This window comes from Sus scrofa, chromosome 13 (assembly GCF_000003025.6).
Source record: "Sus scrofa isolate TJ Tabasco breed Duroc chromosome 13, Sscrofa11.1, whole genome shotgun sequence".
NCBI lineage: Eukaryota > Metazoa > Chordata > Mammalia > Artiodactyla > Suidae > Sus > Sus scrofa.
Window position 1 is genome coordinate 137,124,092 of NC_010455.5, and position 11,070 is coordinate 137,135,161.

Sequence of the window (11,070 nt, forward strand, 5' to 3'; positions counted from 1 at the left end):
CATAGGAACACGGGATCTGAGCCACGTCTGTGACCTACACCACAGTTTACGCAACACTGGATCCTTAACCCGCAGAACAAGTCCAGGGATCGAACCCAAGTCTTCCTGGATACTAGCCGGGTTCATTAACCACTGAGCCACGACAGGCACTCCGAAGTCTCCACCATTCTTTGAACATTTTCTTACTTTCTGGCTCAAGAAGATGTCTAGGGCTCATTATGTACTTTCCCTTCAAAGCGCCTCAATTCCTTTTAGTGACGAGTGGTATTTAGAAACCCAGATCAGGGCACTCAGGGTGCTCACGGTTCTAGACCCTCTCTGTGGACAAAGCTAGGAAATGATGTACGTGTATATGAACATAGAAAAAAAAAAAGACACACGTACACACATACGTATGCATGGATACTACTCCAATACCTGTCTATTCATATTTAAAACCCTGAGCTTATACCAGCACCCCCATTTCCAGTGCAACCCCTCAGGCTTCTTTCTAGCCTTCCCCCTGCCATGCATGCAGATACCATCACTGGTGGTGAGAACCTGCCCTTCCATTCTTTTCATGTATTTACTCATTTTCTTGATGGAACTAACCTCCTAACCACCCCCATCCCTCTCTCTGCCCCAGCGTGCCCTCTCCCCTCTTCATTGCCCTGCTTCCTTGCACGCTGGGCATACCACATGTGGCCCCCCTTCCTCTGATCACCTCCTTCCTCAGGCACCAAGGCCTCTGCAGAGGGGAGGAAGGAAAGAGGAGGGAGGGAGGGAAGATCGGAAGGGAAGTGACTGACAAATCCCCTTTTTGAAAACAAGAAGGCTGTGCACATGTGTGCACGTGTGTGTGAGTGTGTGGGTGAGCATGTCTCTACCTGCCAGGCATGGCAGCCTCTCTCCACGGAAGCCCTCTGACAGTCTCATGATTCTTCCACATCCCTCCATCTTCTGTCCTGCTCCAGGGCTTTGGGGGACAAATGATCACCTGAATGCAGGTCTTAGGATGGGTAGGTGATGGTTGCTGCCCTGCCCTCAGTCACCTCAGCAGCCCAGCTTGCTATTTATTGGATCTGTGGTCTCGTTGGCCATGTGTGGTGCTGACAGGGGGTGGGGAAGCCTGAAGCACCTGAACGAGGAATTTCCCTGCAGGGCCCCTCCAGTGGGCCTCAGTTCTTGGGGGAGCCCATTCTTGTCCCCACCCCGCACAGTGTTGACCTTGTTAGGACTAGCATGCAGCTGTGGACCCCTGAGCCTTGCTGCCTGGGCAGAGCATAGCCCTAGAAGCAGTAAGCTGTGAGGGTAGCTGCCCCACACGTCTTGGACAGAGTTCCCCAGTTGTGGCCTGTGCACCTGTCCAGGGCCCTGGGACGCTTGGCTTCTGTTTCCAGCAGCAGCTGTGTTCCTGGCATCCCCACCTCCAGCCTCCACCGGCACCCTACCTGACACCTTGGTCAGATGCCTTCTGGGAAGGCTCGTGGCACATTTCTGTCACCTGTGGGCTGATCAGAGGGGCTCCTGGGTCCCCAGGCATGTGGTCTCGGTGGGCAGAAAGAGCAGGGCTGGGGGGTAGCCTGAAAACGCACCAGCTGGGGCTCCTCCATGGGACAGCAGGTGACAAGTATAGGGATTCTCACCCCAGCCTTCTCCCTCTGGCACCCCTGTTCCAGACAGGAGCAGATGGCCCTTATCCATGGGGAAGAGGGTGATCAGAGTGTCCCACCTCCCAGGAGCAGAGGTCACATGGCAGGAAGACAGAGCATGCCCTCTGTACCCCCACACTCCCCACACCTGAGGGTCCAGGAGCTTCCTTGGGTGTGACCCACCCCCACCCCATCCTCGTGGCCACATTTCCGATGACTCCAAAAGTGAGGTGGGTCCTCTCCCCTGAGGAGAAGACTCAGCCCCTGTGCCTTGGGGTCCCTGAACTTTCTCCTTTCTTGCTGGACAGAATCTTGTAGCCTTGGTAGCTGTGCCAGCTCCTTCCCCACAGGCGAGCCAAAGCCGAGAAACACTCCTGATCCTTCTGGAGGTCCTCATTGCAGCAAATAGAAAGGCTTCCATGTTTAGTCTGGGAAAGTCCAAGGAGGCTGGCCAGCTCTTTAGACAGCCCTGCTCATGATCCTTTGCCTGCCTGCCTGCCCTTCCGACACAGTCACCTCAGTGCAAGGGGCCATTTGGTTTGCCTTTGAGAGGAAAGAGCCACCAAATTCCACTCTGTACCCCTGTGTTCCTTGAACACTCTGGTCAGCTGGTCCCTTGCCTGCTGTGGTGCAAGATGACCTCTGTGCTGAGCTCTGGGTTGCTGGTGGCCTCTGACCCAAGGGCTGGGCACTGCCCCTTTAACCTGGAGGGTGAGCTTGTCCCAGACCCAAGACCCAAGTTGGGAAAGAACCAAAGTCAACGGTGGTGTCTCTGTCCTGCCCAGGTGGCACCTTGGAGCACCTGCGCTGTCTGGCCCTGGGGCGAGTCAGCTGTCAGGGAACCGGGAGACCAGGCAGGGCTTCAAGGCGTTTTCCCTGTGGTCCGTCTGCTAAAGTGATTCTTACCAGACCACCTTTCAGATTGCATTTCATGATAGGAAAGGAAAATAGAAAGTCGAGGAGTGCTTGGGGTGGCTGGAGGGCATTTGGGTGGGGCTCTGGACCCCTCTGTGTTCTCCTGCCTCCTCTTTGTCTGGGGCAGACAGGATCCTTCCGGCCTCTCCTCCAGGACCTGTTTCCACTCAACAGGAACAACACTGTCACAGGCGTCGCCTTCCCAGAGGCAGGTGGGGAGAGGTGGCTACTTACAGATCTCTCTCTTCTGAGGGTCAAAGTAATAGATGCTCTTTGTAGAAAACCTGGAAACAGAGATGGTGTCGAGGATGCACAGCTGGTGCTTGCTGAAACCCTGGGCCCCGTTGGCACGTGCATGGGTTTCTCTGCCTTTTTCTTTCTTTCTTTCTTTCTTTTTTTTTTTTTTTTAATATTTTTGCCTCTTCTAGGGCTGCATGTGCAGCACGTGCAGGTTCCCAGGCTAGGGGTCAAATCAGAGCTGTAGCCACCGGCCTACGCCAGAGCCACAGCAACGCAGGATCTGAGCTATGTCTGTGACCTACACCATAGCTCACAGCAACGCCGGATCGTTAACCCACTGAGCAAGGCCAGGGATCGAACCCACCACCCCAAGGTTCCTAGTCGGATTCATTAACCACTGTGCCACGACGGGAACTCTTCTGCCTTTTTCTAAGCGGTGCACCACCTGCTCTCCCTCTGACCGGGTCATCTGTTCCAGGCCACCGAGGAGAAGGAGGAGATGGAGGAGCTGCAAGCCTACAACCGGCGGCTGCTACATAACATCCTACCTAAGGATGTGGCTGCACACTTCCTGGCCCGTGAGCGTCGCAACGACGAGCTCTACTACCAGTCATGTGAGTGCGTGGCTGTCATGTTCGCCTCCATCGCCAACTTCTCTGAGTTCTACGTGGAGCTGGAGGCCAACAACGAGGGCGTTGAGTGTCTGCGTCTGCTCAACGAGATCATTGCCGACTTTGACGAGGTGTGTGGCCGGGCCCTCACCCCCTTCACATCACCAGATGGCAGGCACCCTGAGCCTATCCCGGGCACTGTCCCAGGCACCTGCATACATTTCCTCCCCATCAACATGTTCCAATGGGGAAACCGAGGCCCACAGACATTAAGTGTCTTGCTTGGGGTCACTGCCTGTGAGCAGCAGAGCCAAATCCAGGCCCGGCTATTTGAACTTGAAGTCTGTACACCTTGTCTGCCCCATCGAGGACACACCCACTGACTTGCCAGCCGCTCCCCATCAACCGCTGGCCCTCTCTTGCCTTCTAGGGCTGGCCAGGGACTCAGCCTTGGAGAGAGTTCAAGGGAGGAGGAATCTCCAGGCTAAGGGAGGAGGCAGGACTAAAATGCAAAGCAGAGACAGAAGCAAAGACATTTTCTTCGTTTGTTTGCTCCCTTGTTGAGCACCTAGTATGTGCCAGGCTGTGGGACACTTGGCCCAATAGGACAGTCTCTGGTCCTGGGAGCTCACCACGTAGTGAGTGTGGGAGGGGCAACCCCAGCAGGAAGACAGGGCTGGGGCACGGAGCGCAGGGAGCATAGCGGTGATGGAGCTGGAACCAGGCGGTGTCAGCAGCAGCCCTGAGACCCCTGGGCAGTGGGGTAACTGGAGTTGGCTGACATGGGTGTGGACAGGCTTCCTGCAGGCCCTGGAAAGAAGAGAAGCGTGTCCTGCTGGGCACAATGAGGACGTGTCCCTGGGAGAGAGGGGACGTGAGCCAGCAAAGGGGAAAGAGGTGACTAGTGACCTGGCACTAGAGGCTCTTGTGTGGGGTTGGGCTCGTGGCCCACAGCCACTAGACAGCCAGTGAATGAGTGTGGGGAGAACTGACTGTTGGGGAACATCAGGGCTTTGCACTGAGCAGGTCCTGGAGATGGGCCCCTCTGTGTGAATGGGGGAAACACGAGGGCCTGTGCTGCTGCACTTGCCTGTGGGTCTTGGTGCCCCAACTTGGGGGTGACACAGCTTTGGCCTCCTTCTGTCCAGATCATCAGCGAGGATCGGTTCAGGCAGCTGGAAAAGATCAAGACCATCGGCAGCACCTACATGGCCGCCTCAGGCCTCAACGACTCCACCTACGACAAGGTGGGCAAGACTCACATCAAAGCCCTGGCCGACTTTGCCATGAAGCTGATGGACCAAATGAAATACATCAATGAGCATTCCTTCAACAACTTCCAGATGAAGATCGGTGAGCTGGGCCCGGAGCGCTGAGGGCTTGCAGAGGCTCCCTGCCACCACCCCCTTCCCGTCTCCGTGACTGGGTCCAAGCAGAGGCTGGCATTATAGTCATTCCTGCTCTAGGGGTGGGGGTGGGCGCCGATCACACAGCAGAGTTCTCCTAGGGCCAGTGTTGGTGTGCAGGGGACATGGACAAGACACCCTCTCTCAGAGTTCCTGCCTCCCCCACTCACTGCACCTGCCAGAAAGGCTTTGTGGGGGATGCTGTGTGCCAAGGGCTGCCTCACTGGCAGATGAAAGAATAACACAGGGAAAACCCATGTTCATCAACACATTTGGCCCATTTTCTCCCCTGCTGTATCCACAAGATGATCTCAGAATCACAACTGACAGTGTTGCTCTATAAGGTTCAGGGTATCTCAGCTGCTCATTTTGTCCTCAGCATGTATCTTGCCAAGGATGCCCAGGCTTTCTGAGTAAGAGTCACTTTTTCAGCAGAAACTTTGCTTTGTCAAGCACCTCTCTCTCCTCCTCTTGAGGAAGGTAGAGGTAATGAATGCTCTCCGAAAGAGGAGGCCTTCATTCTTAGGCAAATTTTAAGGCATTATGAACTGCCTGGGGATGTCTCAGGCCATAGATGATTCAGATGTTACCTTTTTTTTTTTTTTTTTGGTCTTTTCAGGGTTGCACCCATGGCATATGGAAGTTCCCAGGCTGGGGGCTGAATTGGAGCTACAGCTGTCGGTCACAGCCACAGCCCCAGCAACATGAGATCCAAACCGCGTCTGAATTACACCACAGCTCACGACAACGCTGGATCCTTAACCCACTGAGTGAGGCCAGGAATTGAACCCGTGTCCTCATGGATACTAGTTGGGTTCATTAACTGCTGAGCCATGACAGGAACTCCCAGATTTCACATTTTGAGAAGAGGATCAGTAATTCATTAACAAAAATACTGGCGTTTGGTTTCTCAAAATTAGCACATTAAACCGAAATCTTAGATTCCTAAAAATCAATATTATGATCATGAATGTCCTCAGGAGAACTCTTGCTCTGGCCCAAGCGTCGGGAGCCAGACTTTCCCTGAGGAGCTGGCTGTGTCACCTGTGGGCATATGCCTGTGGACTGGCCCAGGCTTTTGTTTTCACATTGGCTGCTAGAAAGCCAGACCAGAGCCAGCTGGGGGCCTCTTTAACTGACAGGCAGCCTGTGTTTCTGTATTAACTTCCTTCTTGGTTTCCTGTGATGTTGCCGTTCTTATTTTCCTTTCACTCCATCTCCCCCACCTCCGTTGACTTGTCCTTTTCTCCTGGTGTGTATTTGTTCCTCTGAGCTGCCCCAACTCCTTCCGTGGACCAGGACTGGGGACTGGGTGGCAGGCAGACAAGTAGCTGGCCAGGCAGTAGGGAGCCTTGTGTGACAGATCCCTTCTTACAGACCCAGCAGTGTCTTCCCCAGGGAGCGCGGCTTCTGGCCAGTGAGGGTGAAGTCAAGCCTGGGAATAGCCCGTGGGGTAAAAAGCTACTTGTGGCTTGATGGGACCAGAGAGGAGGGTCGTGGAAGTGTTTTGAGGACTGATGACATTTCTGACTTAGTAGCAGAGGGGTGTGTGGGGGAGGAAGGACATTAGAGGTAGAGACCAGCACAGCAGAGGTCAGGGCAGGCTTGCTCAGTGTTCTCCTGGGTGGGACTGGGGAAGTGGACAGAGTGGAGCTGAAATGTGAGAGGCAGATGAGAGCCCACGTGGATGGTGGCAGGTTGCTTCCTGGAGTCGGTTGCCACAGCATCACTGCCCACCTCCAGATGCCTGGGGCAGGATTATGTGTAACAAAGAGAGACGGGGGGCAGGGAGGTGGCTTAGGAGCTCAGTTCTAAAAATAAGAATGGTGGCGTCTCTGAAACAGTGGTGGAAGGAAGAAGAAAATGGCGAGTCTGGTGTGTTGAGTCTGAACTGAAGGTAAAATCTTAAATACCACTAAGAGAGGGATGACTAAGGAAAGGCAAGGGGACAATACAGGAAGTCAGTGGACACCTCAAAGAGGGCAGAGGATGGATTTGCAGGAGCTGAGCCTTGCCTGTGTGGCAAGGACACAGGAGCAGTGGCTTCTGGTGGTCTCCAGTTAGGAGGCATGTGGTGGCAGCAGAGCAGTGGCAGCTGTAGGGTTAGGCACAGCCTCAGCACTGGAGCACCCTGGGTGTCTCAGGTTAAGAGGCAGGGGGAGAACCTGCCGACTGTCAAGGTGGGGATGGTGGTGAGGGCAGGCGGGGCACGCGTTGGTCTGAACTCTGATGAGCATCCTGACTTCTGTCTCCTGCAGGGCTCAATATTGGTCCCGTGGTGGCAGGGGTGATCGGGGCCCGCAAGCCTCAGTACGACATCTGGGGCAATACGGTGAACGTGGCCAGCCGCATGGACAGCACCGGTGTGCCCGACCGCATCCAGGTGAGTGCAGGAGCATCCACCAGCTGCCTCCCTCACATGGGACCTCTGTGCTATTGATGCTAAGCCATATTCCAGCAGGCCACCTGCAGTTCCCCCAGCCAGAATATCTACAGCCAGATTTAAGGGTGATGGGGTAGTTGGTGCTGTCTTGGAAGCTTGGAGAACACCATTGTGTCTCAGGCCCTCAGTACCTTGGACAGATCTTCTGTCCTGTGCAAAGCCCTCTAGTGGCCACAGAAGGAACTGGGGTGAATGAGGGCTGCGGCTGCCAATGCCAAGGCAGGATCTCGTGCCACCAGCGAGGAACCAAGAGCAGACACAAGACTGCTGCAGGGAGCAGGGTCTTGCCAAATAGAGCCTGAAGCACTCAGGGCCTGGTTTTGAGAGCCAGACAAGGTTGCTGGTCCCAGGATGGAGTCCCCACCATCCTCAACAGCCAAGGTGGGCTGTCCAGAGACCCGGAGACTTTCTCTCTCTTCATCCTTTACAGGCTGTTGCATGTGATTCCTAGATCTGCTGCTCTTCAGATGCTTTTGTTTTTCTCAGGCCTTGCTTGCTTCTTTCTGTTCCAATCTGACACAGAGAAGCCCTACACTGGGCTCTAGTCTGGCCCACTGGGTCCCTGGGAAGCTGTGGCAAGTCATTTAGCCTCCCAGGCCTCAATTTTCCCAAGTACAAACTAGCCATTTTTCAGGACCTGTGCTCGCACTGACACTGCCTAACTGCCCCCTGACTTCTTTCCCCTGTGGGGGGGGGGGCAAACTAAGGGGCTGACCCAGCACAGCCCTGGCTGCCCTGTGGGTGCTGCCTGAGGGGCCTGGCCATATGGCCTCCTCTCACCTCCTTCCCTGTGCCAAGGTGGGGAGGGACAGCAAGACAGGACGGGGGCCATAAGGGGAGTCGGAGAAAGAGGATAAGCGTTTACAGAGCTTCCAACTCCCCCCACCCAGAGGCAAGGGACTGTCAGAATCCACTGGACAATTCAGCACCTTGGCCTAGAGCTTACCTTTTGTGGAACAGACTTCATAATGTGCATCCCACCCAGCGACTCCTGCCCACTCCTCCCTGGCCTGACAGTAGGTCATGGTGGCCGTGCAGGCAGGGAGTGCTGGCAATACTCAGAAATGGCTCTTGGATCACCATGTGGTGAAGCATGGATTTGTACTGCTACTCCTGTCACCTCTGCTCTGGCCCTTTGCCCTGCAGTAGGATTATGGCATTACTGAAACCAGCCATGCGTTCTCTTTGTTCCAAAAGCTAAAGCAGAGATGGGCAGTGTAGTCTGGTGTGAATCCGGGCTCTGCCATTTATTAGCTGTGTAACTTCAGGCAAGTGACTCAGATTCTCTTAGATTTGCTCAGATCATAGTTCTTGCCTCTTAGAAAGATGAAATGAGATCAGCCATGGTTCTCCAACCTCTGTGGTGAAAAACCAGTTTGCAGAACTGTTTCTGATCAATCAGGGGTGAGACTTTGGTAACTGATTGAGGGGAGTCCGACTGCTGTGAGCTCCCGAGCGCCTCCCCTCAGCTTCTGCGTTTCTCTCCTTGTGCACGATGACAGGCCGTTCGGGCGGCAGGCACGTAGTGGGTGCTGAGGTCTTTCCGGTCTCTGAGGCCCGTCCTCGGAGGAGTCGCCCAGCAGGGGGCGCCGCCCGCCCTCCCGCATCGAGGGCAGCCAGGCGGCTCTGTCTCGCCGGCAGTCGGGGCTCAGGTCATGCATGACCTGTCCAATCCTCCTTTGCCCCCTAGGTCACCACAGACATGTACCAGGTGCTGGCCGCCAACACGTACCAGCTGGAGTGCCGGGGTGTGGTCAAGGTCAAGGGCAAAGGCGAGATGATGACCTACTTTCTCAACGGAGGGCCCCCGCCCAGTTAGCAGCTGCCGGGCCGCCAGGGAAACAGCGGCAGCCCGGCTCCAGCCCACGAAACCGCCCTGAGATTTTCCACTTTGACTCCAGAAGCAGCTTCCGCCTTTGCGGGCGGGGCGGGCGGGCAGCCTCCGTCCCGGGCCCCGGGGTGCCAGCGTCCTGCGAGCACCAAGCTGACCAAAGATGCCTCCCCCTGTAGAAGACGCCGCCACACCCGGTCGGAATCTCGAGTTTTCGAGCGGGTGCTGCTGCCGCGCGGGCGGAGAGGAGCCGCTGGAGGGACGTGGGTGCGCGGCAGCCCAGGCGCGGGCAGGGCCGAGAGCCCGACCTCGGGAGGGTGGGGAGGCGGTGCGGCTCTGGCCCCGGGGAGCCTGGGGATCCGGGGTCCCCTTTTCTACGAGAGCCTTTAAACTTGAGACAGAGGCCGCGGTTCTGCTCCGTGATGGAGGGGCCTTCGGCAGGAGCGCTGGCTTTGGAGGGACCTTCGTCGCCGTCTCCTCCCACGACCTACACTCTCAACGGTGCCCCAGCAGGGGCAGAACTAACTGCGAGGGGGAGGCCAGAGGACTCTGAGCAAGGAGTGCTGATTCTGAGAAAAAGAAAATATTTATTAAATAAAACGAAACACGTTTCTGTGCCCTTCTTTAGACTATGCTAGTTGTATGCGTGTAAGAGCCCCACAAGCAAAACCACGGAGCCACAGGGGAGGGAGGGGGGGATCCCAACCTGTCTTTTTGTATTTTTTATTTTGTATTATTGAAAACCTTGGAGAACTAACAAATATACCAAATTCTATATTTTGTAAATTCTCTATATTAGAAAACAGCTGTGCACAGCAGGGCATTTGTGCTCATTTGTACTATACGTATGTGAATGTGTGTCCTGGAGTGTGTGTGTCTGTATACGCTGTGGAACTGGTCTCATTCAAAACATGTGTTTCCCTCACTTCAGATTTTCCCAGGTCCAACCAGCCCAGTGAGCATGTCCTGTGGGATCCCACACATTCAGCTTAAGTAGGAAGATGCATGCACACATTACCCCATTTTGCTCCCTCCCTCTCTCTTACGTTCACTCGCTCATCACTTCCCCTAAGTAAAATGCAAACAGAATGAAAAGAACACAAAAAGCTTCTTTCCCATCTCAGGCCAAGTTGAAACCGAGGGAAGCAGCCTCAACCTGCAGCAGACAGCCTGGCCACCATCCACCCTTCAGCTCCCTGAGATGCCAGCTGTTTGCTGCCTGCAGAGAGGCAGCTGCTGCAACTCTGAGCACAGGGATGGCTCCAAGTGCTCAGCTGGTGCGGGGGTGTGATGAAAACTCAGACTTGGGGGTGTGATGTGCAGCCCTCAGGCTCAGGGAAGGGCAGTGGCCTTGCTCTCCACCTGTAAATCAGACAGGAAAGAGTAGAGGCCAGTTTCACAGTCCATGGGGCAAAGCTAGCAGAATTTCATTTTGTCTGGTTTTTGTTTGGGGATGGGGAGCAATTAAATATACCAAGAAAAAGTTTTATTTTTTATACCCTATGAGGGAGGCAGTTGGAAAATGGTATACCATCATAGAGATATATTGCATAAGAATCCTTAGGTCCTGTGCCCAATCTTTTTATTGCTTCTCAGGGCAGGATTATTCTTGATTCCAACATAAGCTTGAAGGAGGTAAGGAGGCAGCTATATGCCAGCTGCAAAATGTTACTTTGATGCCCACCTACACCAACCTCCCCTTTCCACACAGCATCTCCCACCCCAATTTGAACACAGCTTTGAGAAGCAAAGTTTATGGCCCTAAAACTGACAGCCTTGGTCCGAATGCGCTTTAGCTCTTCTGTCCTCTGAATTCTGCATCACCCCTCTTGCATATGTCTCGAGGGGCCGGCTCTCTCCACAGTGTTGTATTCAAGTCCCCGACCCCTCCACAGGGCCCGCCAGTGGTGCTGGGTTTTCTTTTTGCTTCCAACCTGAGTAGCGTGTGTGCTGAGTTTCCCCTGTGTCCCCCTTGTTGGTCATGGCCTCCCTG

General features: G+C 54.8%; 1 protein-coding gene across 3 annotated transcripts in view; it reads left to right on the top strand.

Annotated features, from left to right (window-relative positions):
* Positions 1–9,704, top strand: part of ADCY5 (adenylate cyclase 5) — a 168,050-nt gene extending 158,346 nt beyond the window's left edge. Inside the window, exons 18-21 of one of the 3 annotated variants that reach the window (XM_021070244.1) lie at positions 3,265–3,528; positions 4,546–4,750; positions 7,062–7,186; positions 8,937–9,687. In XM_021070244.1, the coding sequence (XP_020925903.1) occupies positions 3,265–3,528; positions 4,546–4,750; positions 7,062–7,186; positions 8,937–9,065 (723 nt within the window). In that variant the 3' untranslated portion in view covers positions 9,066–9,687. Of the gene's footprint in view, positions 1–3,264; positions 3,529–4,545; positions 4,751–7,061; positions 7,187–8,936 lie in introns of all 3 variants that reach the window. The other 2 variants (XM_021070242.1, XM_021070243.1) reach the window with 2 other exon arrangements.